This window comes from Ovis aries, chromosome X (assembly GCF_016772045.2).
Source record: "Ovis aries strain OAR_USU_Benz2616 breed Rambouillet chromosome X, ARS-UI_Ramb_v3.0, whole genome shotgun sequence".
Taxonomy (NCBI): domain Eukaryota; kingdom Metazoa; phylum Chordata; class Mammalia; order Artiodactyla; family Bovidae; genus Ovis; species Ovis aries.
In genome coordinates, this window is record NC_056080.1 from 108,024,048 (window position 1) to 108,044,397 (window position 20,350).

The 20,350-nt window shown below is 33.4% G+C and overlaps 1 protein-coding gene across 12 annotated transcripts in view; it reads left to right on the plus strand.

Moving 5' to 3' along the window:
* The window catches only part of STAG2 (STAG2 cohesin complex component), a 129,625-nt gene that overhangs the window by 94,090 nt on the left and 15,185 nt on the right, over positions 1-20,350 (plus strand). For 6 of the 12 annotated variants that reach the window (XM_027963263.2, XM_060408010.1, XM_042242107.2 and 3 more), the window contains exons 20-28: positions 1,451-1,521; positions 1,838-1,925; positions 2,018-2,098; positions 3,915-4,007; positions 6,014-6,188; positions 10,196-10,335; positions 13,229-13,330; positions 15,636-15,784; positions 17,390-17,518. In XM_027963263.2, coding sequence (XP_027819064.1) covers positions 1,451-1,521; positions 1,838-1,925; positions 2,018-2,098; positions 3,915-4,007; positions 6,014-6,188; positions 10,196-10,335; positions 13,229-13,330; positions 15,636-15,784; positions 17,390-17,518 — 1,028 coding nt within the window. The remainder of the gene's footprint in view (positions 1-1,450; positions 1,522-1,837; positions 1,926-2,017; positions 2,099-3,914; positions 4,008-6,013; positions 6,189-10,195; positions 10,336-13,228; positions 13,331-15,635; positions 15,785-17,389; positions 17,519-20,350) is intronic. The other 6 variants (XM_042242108.1, XM_060408012.1, XM_060408009.1 and 3 more) reach the window with 1 other exon arrangement.

Here is a 20,350-nt window from a genome sequence, read left to right on the forward strand (position 1 = left end):
TAATTTCCAGTATTTGTTTAACAATTAGTTCTTAAACTTTCTTATTTCTCTGTGTAACATTTCATACTTACTAAGTTTTGCTTAATTGGAAGTTTGTGTAAATATGTTGATGTACAATGATTACATTTTTAGTTAATTTTAATGACTACCCTTGGCTGGATATGATTCTTTTTTTTTAAAAAAAGGTTTATATTGGAATGTAGCTGATTAACAATGATGTGTTAGTTTTAGGTGGACAACAAAGAGACTTAGGCATACATATACATGTATTCATTCTCCCTCCAAATTCCTCTCCCACCCATGCTGCCACATAACATTGAGCAGAGTTCCATGTGCTATCCAGTAGAACCTATACAGTTAGCCATTTTAAATATAGCAGTGTGTACCTGTCCATCCCAAACTCCCTACCTATCCTTTCCCTCCATCCTTCTCCCACCTGGCAATCATAAGTTTGTTCTTTAAGTCTGTTTCTGTTTTGTAAGTAAGTTCATTTGTATCATTTCTTTTAAGATTCTGCACATAAGGGGTGTCATGTATTTCTCCTTCTCTGACTTTACTCAGCATGACAATCTCTAGGTCCATCCATGTTGCTGTAAATGGCATCACTTCATTCTTTTTAATGGCTGAGTAATATTCCATTGTATATATGTACCACATGTTCTTTATCCATTCCTCTGTCTGATGGACATTTAGGTTGCTTCTGTGTCTTGGCTACTGTTAACAGTGCTGCAGCGAACATTGGGGGTGCATATATCCTTTCGGACCATGTTTTTCTCTGGGTACCTTCCCAGGAGTGGGATTGCTAGATCATATGGTAGCTCTACTTTTAGTTTTTTAAGGAACCTTCTTACTGTTCTCCATAGTGGCTATACCAGGTTTTGTCCCAGAAAGAGTTCCCACAAAGATTCCCTTCTCCATACCCTCTCCAGCATGTATTGTTTTATAGGTTTTTTGGTGGTAACCATTTTGACTGAGGTGAAGTGATACCTCATTATAGTTTTGATTTGCATTCCTCTTAATAATTAACAATGTTGAGAATCTTTTCATGTGCCTCTTGGCCATCTGTATGTCTTCTTTGGAGAAATGTCTATTTAGTTCTTCTGCCTGTTTTTTGATTCAGTTGTTTGTTTTGATGATGTTAAACATCATGAGCTGTTTGTAATTTTGGAGACTAACACCTTGTTGATCACATTATTTGCAAATATTTTCTCTAGTCTGTGGGTGGTGTTTTGTTTATTGTTTCCTTTGCTACAAAAAAGCTTTTGAGTTTAAATAGGTCTTTGTTTATTTTTGTTTTTATTTTCATTATTCTGGGAGGTGGGTCGAAAAAGATATTACTGTGATCTTTATGTTATTCTTTCTTTTTAGGATGGTATCATAAATGTAATAGCTTAAGATTTTTCACTTTTATAATTATTAATGTTTAATATGGTATAATTAACATTTATAGGGCGAAGAACCTGATGAAGATGATGCATATCAGGTATTGTCAACATTGAAGCGAATCACTGCTTTCCATAAGTAAGTTGAATCTTAAAGTTTCTGATTTTTTAAAACTATCAAAATCAGAACCAACTTACATGTTTTGGGATTATAATGTCAGAATTCTTGCTGGATTTCTTGTGCTTTTCGGAAAACAGTGTTTGGAGTCATACTTTGAGAAACAAAAAAATTTTCAACTAATATACTTTTTTAAAGTACACATTTTTTTGTTCTTGTGGGTACATGTTAGGAAGTTTACTATATTTTACTTTAACAGTATTCTGTTAGCAGTCAAGTCCAGAACAGATGTGATTAAGCTTAAATTTTTAATATAACTTAATTCTTTTTTTTACAGTGCCCATGATCTTTCAAAGTGGGATTTGTTTGCTTGTAATTACAAACTATTGAAAACCGGAATTGAAAACGGAGACATGCCTGAACAGGTTTTTATTTATTTACAAGTTATATATTTCACTTTGAGAATGAAGATATGTGACTTTTAAATTTTAATTGTGTTCTTTTTGTTCCTTTATAGATTGTTATTCACGCACTGCAGTGTACTCACTATGTAATCCTTTGGCAGCTTGCAAAGATAACTGAAAGCAGCTCTACAAAGGTTTGTGGTGGTTCAGTGGCGTCTTTATTAAATATTACTAAGTTTTCAGCAAACTTAAACATAAAACCGATTATTTCAATAAAGTCTTGCTTATCTTTTATTTAGGCATGTATATTTTTAAAAATAGTTACTTGTAGTTTGATATATATTCCGTGAAAGAATATTTAACATTTGTTTAGAGAATGGTTTTAAAATAAAAAGTCACATTTGTAGGTGGCATAATTTATGGATTTCCACATCATTCTCAAAAGTTCTGGATGCATGAAGAACTATAGATTTTGTAAATCATGACCAAGAACCTTCAAAACATACAGATACAGCTATTGGATTCCATAAGTTAATTATTACAAGCTACCTATCCCTAGATCTTATACCTTGGTATTGTTTGGAGATCATCTTATTCATACTCAGATCTCTCTACTGATGTTCCAAATTCATAAAGTATCACTTTGTGGTTGAGTGCAGTATGCCAGCTACTAGGTCATAGAACTTCCAACATTTTATCCATAATTGTAATCATTGAAGTGTTTAGTAATTGAACTGAACAGTACTTTTTCATTTGTAAATTAGAAACTTAAACATCATATTTGTTGCAGTAGATGTTGCCTTAAATATTATTTGAGCACATTTTTATAAACATTAAGTGATTTCTATAAGATGTAGAATTAGTTGTTTGTAGTTATTTTCCTTAAGAAGGAATCCTCTCGATAAGTTTGTTTCACATAAAATCACAGAATAACTTTAGAATTTTTTTGAGGTTTTTAAGTATATGATGCTGTTATATCTACAAATGGATATTTGCCTCTTGCAAAAAATAATATAGTACTGTTAGAATAGTGTACTTTTTGTCACACACTCAGAAACTTTATTTAATTCAATATCAAACTTGTAGTAGGTCCATTGACTATGTATTAGCAGATATGATTGCTCACCTAAATCAAAAGCATTGAGTTAAAAACATGGGGAAAAAATGTATTGAGTAATACATTTAGTAGAGGGGAAAAAAGGGTAAAAATGAAGGTTATTATGTGCAAAATTATTATGCTGAACTTGGTTGAGTTTTCTTTACCAAAGCGATCTCCAAGTTAAATCTGTTATTTCAACTTGTCTATTACATACACTGAATGTGTACTGATATTCTGTCGTTTGGCATTCATTATCAGGAGATGGGCAAAGGTAATGCCTCAAATAAATTAGTGTGGATGATCTTTATAGAGTACTTTTCTATTTTAAATTAACTGGTAAATATCTATAAAAAGAAAAAAACTTCTTTAAAAAAATCTAGAAAAAGATTCATCCTTAGGTTTACTAGAGACTTAAGTTGTTTTTGTTTTCCTTAAGTGGAGTATTACCATGAAACTAATTTTTGTTAGGCCTCTCTCTGTTTTTAAAAGCACAATCAGTATCCTAGAAATGAAAGATACTGTCCCTTTTTTAAAAATCATTTAATTTATTCCATTCATCACTTGGCCAGCCATCTAATTACAAAGCAAGGATGGAGTGTAAATCCTATTAAACATTCTGAAGCAGTGGATTTATGTGAATAGCCATATATAGTCATATATGTTTTTTCTCATTCTAAAGATCATTTAGGATTTTATCCATTAATATACTTGGTATTTTTAAGGTGCAATTTGTTGAGAATTTTAAAGTGGTTTTTGTTTTTCTTTTTGATAAATGCTAAGGAAGAATTTAAATCTAATGTAAAAAGTTAGCACAATTAAGTATATGATGATCTTTATGTAATTTAAAATATCTTAAAAACTGAATGAGTTTTTAATACAGTATTTTAAGATGTTGTTAAATTTTTTTCAAGGAGGACTTGCTGCGTTTAAAGAAACAGATGAGGGTATTCTGTCAAATATGTCAGCATTACCTGACCAATGTGAATACTACTGTTAAAGAACAGGTTAGTAACTACTATAGATAGCGATCTTTTGTAAGCAACCCTGAACAAATATTTGAACTAATATAGAAAATTTAAGTAATACTAAAATTGGGCAAACTAGAAATATCTTGTATTTGTCTGTGTATATACCATGCTCAAAAAATAGATTAAGTAATATTAAGTCCATTTGGAGCATTATCGATTACTCTTATACTGCAGTCATTCTGTGTTACTGTTTCTTTATGCCACACTTGGTAAACAAACCCATATATACAAAGTAGGTGTATGCAGTTATGTAAGTTATTCCTGAAAGCAACAGGTATAGCAAGTCTGCCTCAGGGAGGGAAAGGTCCATCCGGTTTTGTTATCTCTGTGAATATTATCAGATCTTGGCATTCCTGCCTGTCCTGATTGTGTAAAGTTTTTTTTCTTATGTGGACTTTGTCTGAAATAAAAATCTTAATCACTTTCCTGTCTTCAAAGTGTTACCTTCCCACCTCATATGCCCTCTTAATTCCATTCCTGCCAACTTTCTCATTCTGAAAATGCATTGTTACCTGGTGCCATGGGTAGTTTTCCCATCTGTAAAATAAAATTCTGATCCTGGGACCAAGAGCCTATTTAGTTTTGAACTGTAACAATAAAGGACTTGGGACTTAATTTTCTTCTCTACAATTCTGATAAGAGGTACCGAATTTCAGAAGGTATCAATAGTGAAATTATTTTATAGTCAAAATCTTATAATAGGATTTTAATGAAGTATGTGTGTGTGTGTGTGTGCATGTAGGTGCACTCAGTTGCTCAGTCGTATCTGACTCTCTGCGACGCCATGGACTGTAGCCCACCAGGGTCCTCTGTCCATGGGATTTTCCAGACATGAGTACTAGAGGGGATTGCCATTTCCTCCTCCAGGGGATCTTCCCAACCCAAGGATCGAACCTGTGTCTCCTGCATTGGCAGGTGGATTCTTTACCACTGCATCACCTAGGAAGCCCTTTTAATGAAGTATACACTGATCCAAACTAATACGTGAAATATTACTTGATATATTTTCATAGACCACCAAGATATTCAGCTTAATATTCCTTATTTCACATAATTCTTTATGGGTTATTGTGTCTAATCTCCTTTATGTATAATCAGGTTTTTAAGACTTGGAGATTACCTGTTTGGTTATTAAATAACCTGTGTATTATTAGTCTTCCTATAAGCCTCCAGGGATATGTCCTGGTTAGCTCACAAGACCTACCAGTTCACCTAATTAGTAAATGTCACCATGCTTATGACTTTGTATACTTACTGTGTATGTTGCAAAAATTTGTAAACTCAAATATCCTGATCAGTATAAATTATTTCTATAGTAGTAAAATGAGAGGAAGAGACCAAAAGAAGAGATAAAAGCATAAGAGAAAAAAAAATGTGGTTAGTTCCAAAAAGGCAAAGCTATTATTAAGATCTGCTTTGCCTGGTGATTAGTTTGCAGGCCCATACTTGGTTATTATGTTTTTTCTACTTAATCACCACACATGCTGACAATAAGATTTTGTGATCTCTCTTCTAAGAGATCTTCTAGGAGATATCCATCTTCTTGGTTTAAGTGTTTTTCTTCGATAGAAGAGAAGAATGGTATCAAGTTTATACATTAATTCATATTTGAGAATGTATATCATGAGACATTGTGATTTAGTGTGGGGTTTGGAGTCAGAAGACATGCGATTGAGTTCTGACTGCATGTTTTGATGATATTAACATATTGTACAAATCACTTAAAAGTTACTGAAAATTAAAAAGAATATTTGTGAAATTACCTTGCATTTAGTAGATCACAGTGCAAATATCAGTAGTTATTGTTGCAAAAATTTCACTCTTAAAGTCTTAGGAAAGTCTTAATAGCCATTGCTTTACTGAGTTTCAAATGCAGAGAGTTGGATTTTATTTCCATGTTAAATATATAAGTTATTTGTGGCAGTTTGTGAAAAACTTTGGTTTATGGCATGCTGTCCCCCCCCCTTTTTTTTTTATAATAGGCCTTCACTATTCTGTGTGATATTTTGATGATCTTCAGCCATCAGATTATGTCAGGAGGGCGTGACATGTTAGAGCCATTAGTTTACACCCCTGATTCTTCATTGCAGTCTGAGTTGCTCAGCTTTATTCTGGATCATGTCTTCATTGAACAGGATGATGACAATAACAGTGCAGGTAATTTTATTGCCATCTTTTTGTTAAATTTGTGTATCTACCATAAATCAAATTTAGCAACAGTATAAAATGTTATACTACTATTTCATATTTTATTCTTAAACATGTGAGGCAGGTACATTTTCCACTGCATTTTGTATTCATTTCTTGTAACATAAAGACAATGAAATATCGTTTCTCACTAGTTGTGAGTTTGTTTTTCTAATTTGTAGCTACCTACAGAACTGTATGAGTTAATTACATTGTGCAAAGTGACTAGTGTAGTGCCTGGGCATGTAGGCAGGTAATCAATTAAATTTACTTCATTTTCCCCTTAATTATTGGTAATGCCAATATTCAAGTAACTAGAGCAGAAAAAAAAGTTAAAGTGACATTTTTGTTGTATACTTTCATAGCATTGTTTTTCCGTTAAAGTGTGGGGCAATACAGAATGTTACAGGTAAACAGTCAGAAGAACCTCGGTATTGTTACTCTTTGTACTCTGATTGCATACACAGATGCCTTACTTGGGCCTCCTTCATAGCCCAGTTGGTAAAGAATCTGCCTGCAGTGCAGGAGACCTGGGTTTGTTTCCTGGGTGGGGAATATCCCCTGGAGAAGGAAATGGCAACCCACTCCAGTATTCTTGCCTGAAGAATCCCTTGGACAGAGGAGCCTGGCCGGCTATATAGTCCATGGGGTTGTAAGAGTCGGACACAACTTGGCGACTAAACCACCACCACCACCACCATGCCTTACTTGAACAAGAAATCGTGGAAAAACAGATAACATTTGGTGACTTCTTTCTGGGTTTGTTTTTAATTTGAAGTTAAGCCCGAAGGCTATATAACATCAATATTTTGTTCTCAAGTATCACAAACTTAACTCGAACAGGATTGGGAAATCAAAATAGGCAAAACAGATAATCAAAAATCCATGTACTAAAGTTTATATACCTAGAATTTTCCACTGTTCACTTTCAGCTCTTGGTTTAGTTGTACTTTATTTTTGACATTCATTTGATATTTATTAGTCAGCAGGTAGTATACTAAGATGTTGTGCATATTTTTTAAAAATGAGATATAGTCTTTTAAGAATTCAAGTAGAAAAGACATTTCTAAAAGCAAATAATTATTATATAACTTGATAAGTAGTAGAAATATGTACAAAATGTTATGGACATTTAGAGAAAGTTCTTACTATTCTGTCAGAGTCAAAACACCATTGAAACAGGCTAACATCTGAAATGGATCCTAAAAGATGTGTTGGAGTTTTTAAAACTTCTATCAATAAACATATATTCCAAACACTGATATAAAATCAGTTATTGTCTATGACCCTTTTGTTAGTTGCAGACTACCTCAAATTCATTTAGACCATAGGAAACAGGAATGAGAATAAGCTTGCCAATACTCCTGAATTTTCTGGGAGATTCCTGGAATTACACTCTGCTTTACCTCCTTGGACTGTGTTTTTCTATTTACACTTTAAAAATGAAATGTATTCTAGTTTTATGGAAAAGAATAAAATATAACACATTTATGTAGACCAACCACCAGCATTTGTTAAATTTTGCCTTGTTTCAGATTTGTTTTTTAAAGGAATAAAGCATAGATAAAAAAGAAGCCCTTGTTTGTATCCCTCCCCAATCCCATTATTGTTTTTCCCTAGAAATAACTGCTATCTTGAATTTGGTGTTTATTGTACCTTTTCATTTTAATTCTATTTTACCAAGAGTTTATGTGTCTTTTAAGAATATATAGTTTATTTTCTGTTGCTAGCTTCCACATAAATGGTATCGAGTTGAACATTTAATTTACACCTTGGTTTTTTGAATTAACATTAGTTTTGAAATTTATCAGTGTGGTTATAGTTTATTCATCCTGACTGCTGAATATTGTGTGATATGAATTAACCACATGTTATCCATTTTCATATTGATGAACATCTAGTTTTTCTTTCCATTTTTTCTTCTATTATACATAATATTGCAAAAATGTTCTTATAATTATCTCCTGAGCACATGTGCAGATGCTTTTCTAGTGTACAGCCATACCTCCTTTTATTGCACTTTCATAGATAATGTGTAGTTTTACAAATTGAAGGCTTGTGACAACTTTGCATCAGGTAAGTCTATGGATGCCATTTTTCCAACAACATTTGTTCACTTCATGTTTCTATGTCATATTTTGGCAATTTTTGCACATTTCAAAATTTTTCATTATTTATCATGGTGATTTGTGATCAGTGATCTTTGTTGTTAGTATTGCAATTTACATGAAAGCTTATATGATGATTAGCATTGAAGTGTTTTTAAATTAAGGTACATACATGTTTTAGACATAATGCTATTAAATACTTAGTAAGACTTAGTATAGTATAAACATAACATTTATATGAACTAGGAAACCAAAAAATTCAGGTGACTCATCTTAGTGTGGTATTCACTTCATGGTGGTCTAATCAAACCTGCAATATCTCTGAGGTGTGCTTGTGTATACCTGAGTGGAATTGCTAGAGTATATAGTCTATATGCATTTTAAACTTTACCACATGTTGCCAAATTATTCTCCAAAGTAGTTTTATTCTATTATCCTCCCAAAAGCAACATATGATTGTTTCCATTGCTTTTCATGCTCATCTAACCCCTGATACTGTAGACCCATGGTTATTTGATTTGTTAGCCCACATCAGATTAGAAGGGGAGGGTAAAATAGGGAATGTTTCTAGAGGCGCTGACAACATATAATAATAATGGCAATTGACATCTATGAAAGGCCCAGTGCATTAGATACTTTTCTAACATTCTTTAATCCCTACAGGAGAAAAAAGTAGCTAATTTTTGATAAGAAGTAAACAAAACTTTCAAAAGGACTCAAAAAAAAACTCTTAATATCTAAGTAACTTAGTCTGTAGAGGGAGTAAGTCTTATATCCCTCCAGTTCCTGAGAGCAGTACCAAACAATGATTGGAACAGTATTGTATAGAAATCCATTTATAATCACAGAGTCATTAAGAAAAGTTAGCTTTTATGTTCAATGTACTCTTTAAAGAGAATAAACAGTACATTTTAGGTTTCTAAGAAAATGACTTTGGCATTCTGGAATAGGCAATTTTGATAACAATCTTTTTGGATGGTCTGTCTTAAATTCCTAGTCTCAACCTTTGGTTTTTATTTACGAGCAGTTATCAAGGATTATCAGAGACAGGGTGAAGTAAATACTTTCTTAGAAAGAGTTCTTATTTTATACATAATATTTTTGATATAAGTAATTTCATTTATAAAATTTGTCAAGAGGAAAATTCTTTGCATAGCTTTTTATGTAAAAGGCATCATCACAATTTTATTTACAGGATCAAATTGAAAATCCTTTGGCAGTACTTGGCGTCTGTAATCTGGCTTTCTCAACTATGAATTTGGAAATAATTTTGTCCCTTTGATAAATATCAAATATCAAGATCTCACATAATTAATCAGAGGAGAAATATGTGAAGTTCCCTTAAAAAGAATGATTTCTCGGCCAGTCCAACTGAATATCTGTAATATGTATAAAGGAAGTATCTGTCAATGGAAATTGGGCTGTAGGTGAGGTGGGGTCATCTTTAGAAGGGATCGGACAATTTCTAAGGTTGTCTGCTCCTAGGGAAGAAAAGCCTTACCCAACAGATAGTGAATATGCAGGTCTCATTGTCAAACTATCCTATTAGGGAAGTAGATCAATGGGTTAGACATGCTTATATGTTAGGCAAGCTTAGCCTGACTTCATTAAGCATCAGTTCCTTTGACTCAGCCCTCTTGTTCCTGTTCCATGTTCATCAAACAGCCTTCTGATTTGACATCACAAAAATTTTTTCTATTGGAATAAATGGGCTGGTCATTCAGGAAGCTATTGAGTGGTTATAATTTTTATTTTATTTAAAATTTTTCTTTATTTTTCACATTCTCCAAAATAAAAATAAAGTTATATATATATATATGGCTGAAATAAAATACAGATGGCATTAAAGTTTGAAACTTTTTCCCCCAGATGGTCAGCAGGAGGATGAAGCCAGTAAAATTGAAGCTCTGCATAAAAGGAGGAATTTACTTGCAGCATTTTGTAAACTAATTGTATATACTGTGGTGGAGATGAATACAGCTGCAGATATCTTCAAGCAGTATATGAAGGTAAAATTGAAAAGTGGACAATAAGATATTTTTATATTGCTTTTATGTTTGGTTACCATTGAATTTTTTAATAGTTAAGTTACTTTTGTAGTGTAAAAGAAATCTCTTAAAATATTTAACGTTTTCAGTAACATTTTCTCATACCTCCACTCCTCTATCAATGGACATTTTGGGTTTGAGTTCATTTGTGTTTGGAATATTGCAAATAGCTAGTCTTAGATTAACTGTCACTAATAGAAATTGCATTTGTGATTTAATTTAAAACAACAGAATGGTGTCACTCCCCTCCTTGATATAACATAAAAAAATGTTTTAGGAGTCAGAGAATTAGATAATATAGTTTCAACTTGGTTACTATGCAGCTTGTGACCTTGAGTGACTTACTACCTTTTGTATCCTGCCTTTTCTTTATCTGTTGCACTGTGATAGTAAAGTTTCTTAAGCTCTGAAAATCTGCTTAGATTCACAGTAGGTTATTCACAAGCATCATAAATATATGTGAGATTCTTTAACTTGTAAGTAGTAGTAGAAAGGATATTACTGATTGTACTAAGAGAATGTGACTAAATACGGCATGATAATTTTCCTGTAATCCTTTTTCAAGTAAAATCTAATTATAAATGTAAAATTTTTAAGCTTTTGATCTTACAGAATAAAATATGTAATATATTTATCAAAACCTAGTTAATTATTCTTTGGAATAGTTTCCTATGTGATAGAAGCATTAATAAAGTACTTTGAAACTTATTTGGCATGATACTTGTTAGATTTTTTTTTTAAACTGGTGGTTTTTGAAGTCACTTTGCAAGTTTTAAACTTTTAGACATAGGTATTCTAGATTAAAGTCAATTTTGTTAGTCACATAGGGGCATGGTTATCCTGTTATCTCTGGTAGTTATGTAAAATCTTAAATTGGAAAAAAAAATCATGTGCAGTGTGTGATTTAAATGCCACATACAGTAACTTTGGGAATTCCCTGGTGGCTTAGACAATAGAGTCTGGTCTGCCTGTAATGCAGGAGACCCGAATTCAATCCCTGGCTCGGGAAGATCCCTGGGAGAAGGAAATGGCAACCCACTCTGGTATTCTTGCCTGGAAAATCCCATGGATGGAGGAGCCTGGCAGGCTACAGTCCATGGGGTCACAAAGAGTCGGACACGACTGAGCAACTTCACTTCACAGTAACTTTTCTTTTAAATGTTGTTAACAGACTGTTAGTTTCTATATGGAAATTAATAAATTTGGAAACTGCTCATGAAATACATGCCAATTGCAATGAATAAGTTATGAAAGTAACTATGATAATATTCATTGACTTAATATTAGTTTGGTGAAAAAGCAATTGCAGATTCGGACCATGAATTTTAAATCATTATAACTAGGCTCAAACATATATTAATCAAAGAAAGAGCCATTAGAGTCAACACGTTTTTGCCAATGAGAAATAAGTTTGTTTATTCCTGTAGCATAAAAATCCATGCTTTGGGATTTGACGAACTCTTGGAAAGCATTTTCTGCCTCCTGCTGGTTGTGGAAGCGTTTTCCCTGCCAAAAATCGAGATGCTTGGTAGTCAGTTGGCAAGAGGTCAGGCGAATATGGTGGATGAGGCAAAACTTCATAGCCCAATTCATTCAAAATTTTTTTTAATGTGTTCAATTTTTGAAGTGTTAGTTGTGTGACATGGGGTCAAGGCATTGTCATGGAGAAGAATTGGGCCCTTTCTGTTGATCAGTGCCAGTTACAGGCAGTGCAGTTTTCAGTGCCATCTCATCAATTGCTGAGCATACTTCTCAGATGTAATGGTTTTGCCAGGATTCAGAAAGCTGTAGTGGATCAGACTGGCCACACACCACCAAACAGTGACCGTGACCTTTTTTTTTTTGGTGCGAGTTTGGCTTTCACAAGTGCTTCGGAGTGTCTCAGTCTAGCCACTGAGCTAGTTGTCGCTGTTTGTCTCACACTTTTGATTGTATGTCACAATCTGATCAAGAATTGGTTTGTTGTTGTGTAGAATAAGAGAAGACAATAGACACTTGACACTTCAAAACGATGATTTTTTTGATTTTCAGTTAGCTCATGAGGCACCCACTTGTCGAGCTGTTTCACCTTTCCAGTTTGCTTTAAATGCCAAATGACCATAGAATGGTCAACATTGAGTTGTTGGGCCGCTTCTTGGGTAGTTGTAAAAGGATCAGCTTCGATGATGGCTCTCAGCTGGTTGGTGTCAACTTCTGAAGGCCGGCCACTGCGCTCCTCATCCTCTTGTCTTTGCAAAACTTCTTGAACTACCACTGCACTGTATGTTCGTTTGCAGTCCTGGGCCAAATGCATTGTTGATGTTGCGAGTTGTCTCTGCTGCTTCATGACTCATTTTGAACTCAAGAAAATCACTTGACTTTGCTTTTTGTCTTAACATCATTTCCCTACTCTAAAATAAATGTAAAATAAATGGCAAGTAATAACTCATTGGCAAAAAAACACAAACTGAGAAATGTGCATTAGAATGATATATAGCAACCACATTTATTTAAGAGTGTATTCTAATATCAAACAGCAAAGTTCAAAAGTGCAAAACCGGAGTTACTTTTGCATCAACCTAATAGTTCTGAAAATCAGAATACTTAATTATTTTTATATACTATACCTCCTTAAAATCAACTCTAGAACTTAATGTGAATTAGATCTTAACTGTCTGATATTTCTGAATTTACCAATGTTAGAGATTGTGCTTAAAGATCATAATAGTTTCAGTAACATTCTTATGTGTCTTTGAAGTCATAATTTTAGCCAAATATATTCTTGTAATATGTTTATGTGCCTAACCTAAAATTAGTCTTATTGTCCAATAGTTTTAAGAGACAAAGCCCTAATTTATTCAAATTTCTTTTCTAGTATTATAATGACTATGGTGATATCATCAAAGAAACAATGAGTAAAACAAGACAAATAGACAAAATTCAGTGTGCAAAGACCCTTATTCTCAGTTTGCAACAGGTAAGACATGAGTACCATGATTAGGCTAACATAATAAGCACTTACAGGTTCAAGGTAACAGTCAAAAACTGGGCAAAAGAGCACAGTAGATAGTTCGTAAAAGTGGAAATGGAAAATACACAATCTCACTAGTAAACATTGAGCAAGTGAGATCATTTTTTGCCTCTAGACTGGCAAGATTGGCAAAACCTACAGCTGCCTAAGATATGGGAGAAACAGGTTCTGCCAGCAGTATATATTGGCTCAACCTTCCTGGTAGGCAGTTTGCCAATACATGTCAAAATTTATAATGTGTATGTCATTGAGGCAGCAATTCTACTTTTAGAATTTTGTCTACAGTGGTAATAGGATAAGTTTGCAAAAATGAATATACAAGATTGTACATTGCAAAGTTATTTATAATACCAAGAAATTAGAAATAATCCAAATGTCCATCAATAGGATATTAGATGAATATATTGTGTAGTACATCTCCACAGTGGCTATTGGGTAGCACTTAAAATTAGCATAAGTTGGTATTAATGTAAGATCTCTACCATATTTGAGAATAAAATAAAAAGATTGCAGTATAGCATCACTGTGAAATTGCGCCTATCTCTGTGTCCCTGGAGAAGGGAAAGGCTACCCACTCCAGTATTCTGGCCTGGAGAATTCCATGGACTGTATAGTCCATGGAGTCACAAAGAGTCAGACTTGACTGAGTGACTTTCACTTTCACTGTGTCTATTTGGAAAAAATAATCACCGAAATGTTAGCCGTGGTTAACTTGCTTTGGTAAGTTTCAGGTGAATTTTACTTTATTCGTTACCCATTCGCACATGTAATTTTAATGAGCACTTACCAATCATAGTGAAAATACACCAGTCATTTTCATTTTGGCAGTGGCATGGCAAATTTAAATAGGCAAAAATCATTTGCTTAGTATACTTTGGTCTGTTGAGACCAAATGCATGTAAATCATAACCAAACCCATTTCACTTTGATAAAGTTTCTTGGCTTTTTAGAAACATAGGTGTGAAAGTTCTTACCTTCATTTGCATATTTGATATTCTTTATTAAAAGATTTTAAAGGCTGCATTTAAATAACTTTTATTTTGTTTTAAAATAATAGCTGTAGAACGTTTAGAAAGTATTTTAGGAAAACTAGAAAAAATATACTTATCTTTAATTTTTTTCACTTGACAGTGTTTTCATTTTTAATCATCTTTCTAAAATCTTTTTAATGCCTGTGTTAAATCTTATTTTACAAAATAAAAAATGTGTATTCTGTCTTAATATCCTTAATTTTTCATATTAATAAATCCTAAACTTTTTCATGCCATTAAATACTTCCCTCTGCTCTTTTTTGGCTGCTCTGTGTGGCATGTGGGATCTTAGTTTCCCTAGCAGGGATGGAATCTGTGCCCCCTGTATTGGGAGTGTACAATTCTTTCCATTATAAATAGCATTAAAACAAACATTTTTGTACCTGTGTATTGCACACAAATATTACTATTATTCTTTTTGGGTAGAGTCTGATAATAACAGTTGCTTTGTTGAGCATGAAAATTCTAAAGCTTTTGCTACACATTGCCAGATTGCTGTGTAGAAAGAAAGGTTATCTCAGTTTATGTTCCCAGATCAGTGCCCATTGCACTGTATTCTTTTTTTTAAAATTTACTTATTTTTAATGAAGGATAATTGCAGTATTGTATTAGTTTCTGCCATACATCAACATGCATCAGCCAGCCCTTCCTCTTGAACCTCCCTCTCACCTCCTGCCCCATTCCCACCCCTCTAGGTGTCACAGAGCCTGGTTTGAGTTCCTGAGTCATACTGCAAACTCCTACTGGCTATCTTGAGTAGTAGCCATAACTACTATAGGAATGCGCTGTATTCTTGAGTCGTAGCCATTATCTGTTAAAAATGTTGGCAGTTTGATAGTTGAAAAAATTATATTTTGTTTTGCTTACTTTTTGATCTGTAATTTAAATGTCAATAAGAACATAGTTGCCTAATAATTTAGTTGGTTTATATTTTTATATGCTATTATATTATCCAATTAATAGTGACAGAAAAAAACTCTGTCATAACTAATCTAAGAAGTTTCTAATGTCAGTAATTACCTCTAGTTTGAATATGTGAAGTGCTGCAATTTTGGTCATTTGAATCATGTTTTAAAAAATCCATGCTTTAGAATGAAGTATAATGCCTTATTTATAGAACATCAAGTATATGTTAAATATAAAATATGATATTTCAAAATCAGTAATAATACATAATTATTAAAAACTTTAACATGCTTTCTTTCTTTCTTTCCAAACAGCTTTTTAATGAAATGATACAGGAAAATGGCTATAATTTTGATAGGTCATCCTCAACTTTTAGCGGCATTAAAGAACTTGCTCGACGTTTTGCTTTAACTTTTGGACTCGATCAGTTGAAAACTAGAGAGGCCATTGCTATGCTACACAAGTAATTTCCAAATTTTATTCAGCTTCTCTGGGTTTTAATCATGCAGGTTTTTTGTATATTGCTTTTTTGTTTAGAATAACCAAATTCAGTTGCTGCCTTATTACTTGTTTGCAAATCTGTAATATGTTTCCTTTCTTAAGAACCAGTTACAGTGCTGTCTCTGTTAAAACATGAATTGGGACTAAAATACCTTTTGTAGAAAAGTCTTTGCTTTAATTAAAGCCATACAAAATCTTTATGAATTATGTGAAGAAAACATATATTTGTTAGGTATTATAAAATCTCTTCTAGCAGTTTTGTCATGATCTCGTGGCTGGGTAGAAGAATTTGATTCCTTTGCTGCAAGTTTCTGTTCTCTTTTATTACCTTTTCTCTTATTTTGAGCTACAATCTTTATTTTATCTGCATGTTTTCTTTGCCTTATCAAAATTGGAAAAAATCTGATTTTATTTTAGGCATGTAATTTAGTGATCAATTATACTTTTATATATGAGTATATTTTAGATCTCTAACATAACCAGCATGTGGATATTAATACCCTTTATCTTTATTGTGGATAAAGAGCCTTGCCTTTGGAAAAATCTAGAGGCTTGGGTTCCGTTTCATTGAAAGCTCTCTGTTTTGTGTCTTTTTAAAATTTGTATTGTTTACTTAGTTATGAAAGTGTTAAATATCTCCTTTCAGAAATTATTCTGCTCTTTAAGTTAGTCCTATGCTTTCCTCAACTTTAATTTACTCCCACTTTTTCATTTGGCTCTGAAAGTCTCAGATTTCTTTTTATGCCTTTTAATACTTTGGTTGTGAATTTTAGGTAATACTTAAGGACCACACATGCAGTAATTATTCTGAGAAGTAATATATTATTTACTTCATATATATGTAATGTTGGGTAGTTGTCTTAATAGAGGTATTTATTGTTAAATAAATACAGGTAAAATTGGCCCTGAGTTGAGTATACTTTTTGAACTTTACTTTTTAGTGAGTCATTACAAATAGTCTGTAATCATTATTTTAAGTTGATTTTATAGTTGATCTCCTTTATGTCTTAAAATATACAGAAAATGTACTGATCATTATGTGAAAGGATTTGGATTGTTTTTTATGGAAAAGAAAACTGAGGAAAGAATGTAGCTATGCCAGATCACATTTGTAATAAAGACCAGTGTCGGGGAGGGGAAGTGTCTGTGTCTGTGTCTGTTTTGTTTTAAAGAACCAGCTAGGGTGTGTGTCTGTCTGTGTGTGTCTGTTTTGTTTCAGAGAAAGTAACAGTTCAGAGTTCCTGGGAAGTCCAGTGTTTAGCACTTTCACTGCTAGGGTGAGAGCAACTAAGATCTCCAATTAGTGTAGCATGCCCACCCCCACCCCCACCCCCAATAAAAAAAAAAAAACAAAAAAAATCCACCCAAAACAAAATAACAGTGTCATAAAATAGAAATATATTTGATCATTCTCTATAGACTCATTATTGTCCCTCTTCCTCAGATTAAACACATGAGAAAGGAAGCATCTTTTGTAGTGGAGTGAAAGTATATAGAGAAATTTTCTAGGTTATTAAATTTTCTATTGTAGTTATTTAAATATTTGTCTTTTTTGTTTTTGTTGCAGAGATGGCATAGAATTTGCTTTTAAAGAACCTAATCCACAAGGAGAGAGCCATCCACCTTTAAATTTGGCATTTCTTGATATTCTTAGTGAATTTTCTTCTAAACTACTCCGACAAGACAAAAGAACAGTGTATGTATTTACTAGAAATACTCTATTTAATTTTGCTTTGGAATTCTTAAAGATTTGTTATACTTGGTTTCTCTATCAGATTTGTAGGATTTCATTAATACACAAAAACTTTATGCTTCAGAAATTTTATAATTTAAAGATTACAACTATGTTTTATGCATAATATTATATTTTAATTCTATGAGTTCTTTTTACAGTGTAGCTGTATCTTTAAAGGTGTAACTGGAATGCTTTTTGTATTCCTGTTTGGGTTCTTTGCTCAGCCTAACTAAGGAAGAAACATTTAGCAGACAATAATATTGCTGATCCATCTGTGTCTTTGTGTCCTGAGCTGTGACTACACTGGAAAGCAGAAGTCTCCCTCTTTTATGTTCGTACTTTAACTACAAGTCCTGTTCTCAACAGGCCATTTAAACAGAATACTTTTATGGTTTGATCTTCTAAAATGATGACTTACATTCTAAGAGAGCCCAACAAGTGGAATTAAAGTCTCAGACTCTTCTTTCATCCCTCCCTCCCAGACCTCCCAACCCTGGGCTTTGAGGTATAAAAAGACAGAAGAATATGAATAACTCATAGTATAAGTAATGTCTTCTTAAAGCCCACCAGTATTTTGCATTTAAAGATTATATAGATCTTATATGAAATTCTAAAGCAGACAAAACTAATCTATATTGATAGAACTCACCATAGTGGTACTTGTTGAAGTTGGAAAGACTGAATGGGAAAGGGGATACAAGGTACTTTCTGGGGTCGTGGGAATATCCTATATCTTGATAGGTGTATGGGTTACATGACTGCATTCATTTACAGAGGTGGTCCAACTTTTATTTTCTGTGCACTGTATTATACATAAATTGATCCCAATTTAAAATTGCATTGAGGGATTGGTAGTCCAGTGGTTAGATTCTGTGCAATCACTGCTGAGGGCCTGGATTCAATCCCTGCCTGGAAAACTAAGGTCCCACAAGCTGTGTGATGGTAGGCCAAAAAAAAAAATTGCATTGATACTATTAATTAGAGAAATAAAAATTAAAAACAAAAAAATGATTTCTCACCTAGTAGATTATCACAACTTTAAGATGTCTGATAGCGCCAAGGATGTGGAGCAATAGAGACTTATACATTGCTGGTACAAGACCACTTTAGAGATATCTGGTAGTATGTAGTAAAGTTTAAGACTCTTCCTACCTCATGATCCAGTAATGCTATTCAAAGGTAGATTGGTGAGATGAACTCTTACACATATATGTAAGGAGAACTATAAATGATTTGACTGTTGGGGACTTCCCTGGCAGTCCAGTGGTTAAGAATCTTGCTTACAATGCAGAGGTCACAGGTTCTGTCCCTTGTCAGGGAACTAAGATCCCACATGTGCTAATATGCTTAGTCACTCAGTTGTGTCCAACTCTTTGTGACCCCATGGTCTGCAGCCCACCAGGCTCCTCTGTCCATGAGATTTTCCAGGCATGAATACTGGAGTGGGTTGCCATCCCCTCCTTCAGGGATCTTCCCAACCCAGGGATCAAACCCAGATCTCCCATATTTATGGCCAAAAAGAAAAAAAATTGACTTTTGCATTGTTTGAATAGGGGAAAGCACAAAACTAAGTATCTATTAACTAGAAAATGAGATCGATAGATTAATATACAATGGAATACTATATAGTGGTCAAAATTGTTAGATATTTTTAAGTAAATATAAATCCTTAATTTTATTAAAAGTCCATCTAATTATTCAAATTTCTAGTAGTCTTAGATGTCATATATGAAAGTAATTCAGTTGTGTCTGACTCTTTGTGACGCCATGGACTATATAGTTCGTGGAATTCTCCAGGCCAGAATACTGGAGTGGGCCTTTCCCTTCTCCAGATGTCATAAATGAATTATTCTTAGTTCATTTGACTGAATTGGGATTGAAAAGATTCACACAATCCAATTGATCTACTTTAAAATTTTTTTCAAGTTTATTGAGCTGTAATTGGCAAATAAATTTGTAATGTATTGAAAGTATACAGCATGATTTCATATACATTGTCTAAGGATTCCCATAATCAAGTTAATTAACGTATTTATCACCTCACATTGTTTACTCTTTTTTTGATCAGAACACTCAAGCTCTACTCCTTTAGCATATTTCAGTTATATAGTATTATATATTTACATAGTATTATCAACCATAACCACCATGTTACATATTAGACCCTGAGATCTCATTCATTTTTTCAGAATTGTTTTTCTGACTTCATTGAGATATAGTTGACATATAACACTGTGTAAGTTTGAGGTGTGCAACATATTGATTTGATATACATATTGGAAAATGATTATCACCATAGTGTTAGCTGATACCAGTCTTCCAAAATGGTTAGATTTTAAATTAAAATGTTCTGTGCAGAAAGCTAAGTACAAAATGGTGCTGTGTTTTCAGACAAATAAGTATTAAAACATTATAAATAGGGACAAAAACAAGTTCAGGTTAATGGCAACCTCTGTGGCTGGAAAGAGGAAAAAAGGCAATCGCAGCAGAGAGGGCTACTTATCTGGAATGTTCTGTTAGACTATGTGGTGGATACATAGTTGTAAATCTCTGCTAGTAAGTAGATTTTGGCTGCACATCTTGTCAGATGGTTAATAGTTCTCTGACTGACAGCCAGCTTACAGACCACACTTTGAGGAGTACTGTATGTAGGGCTTCCCCAGTGGCTCAGCGGTAAAGAATCTTCCTGCAGTGTGGGAGACACAGGTTCGATCCTTGGATCAGGAAGATCTCCTATCCTTTCTCTCCTTATCTGTGATACGGGGAGAATATCTCCCTCACAAGATTATAAGA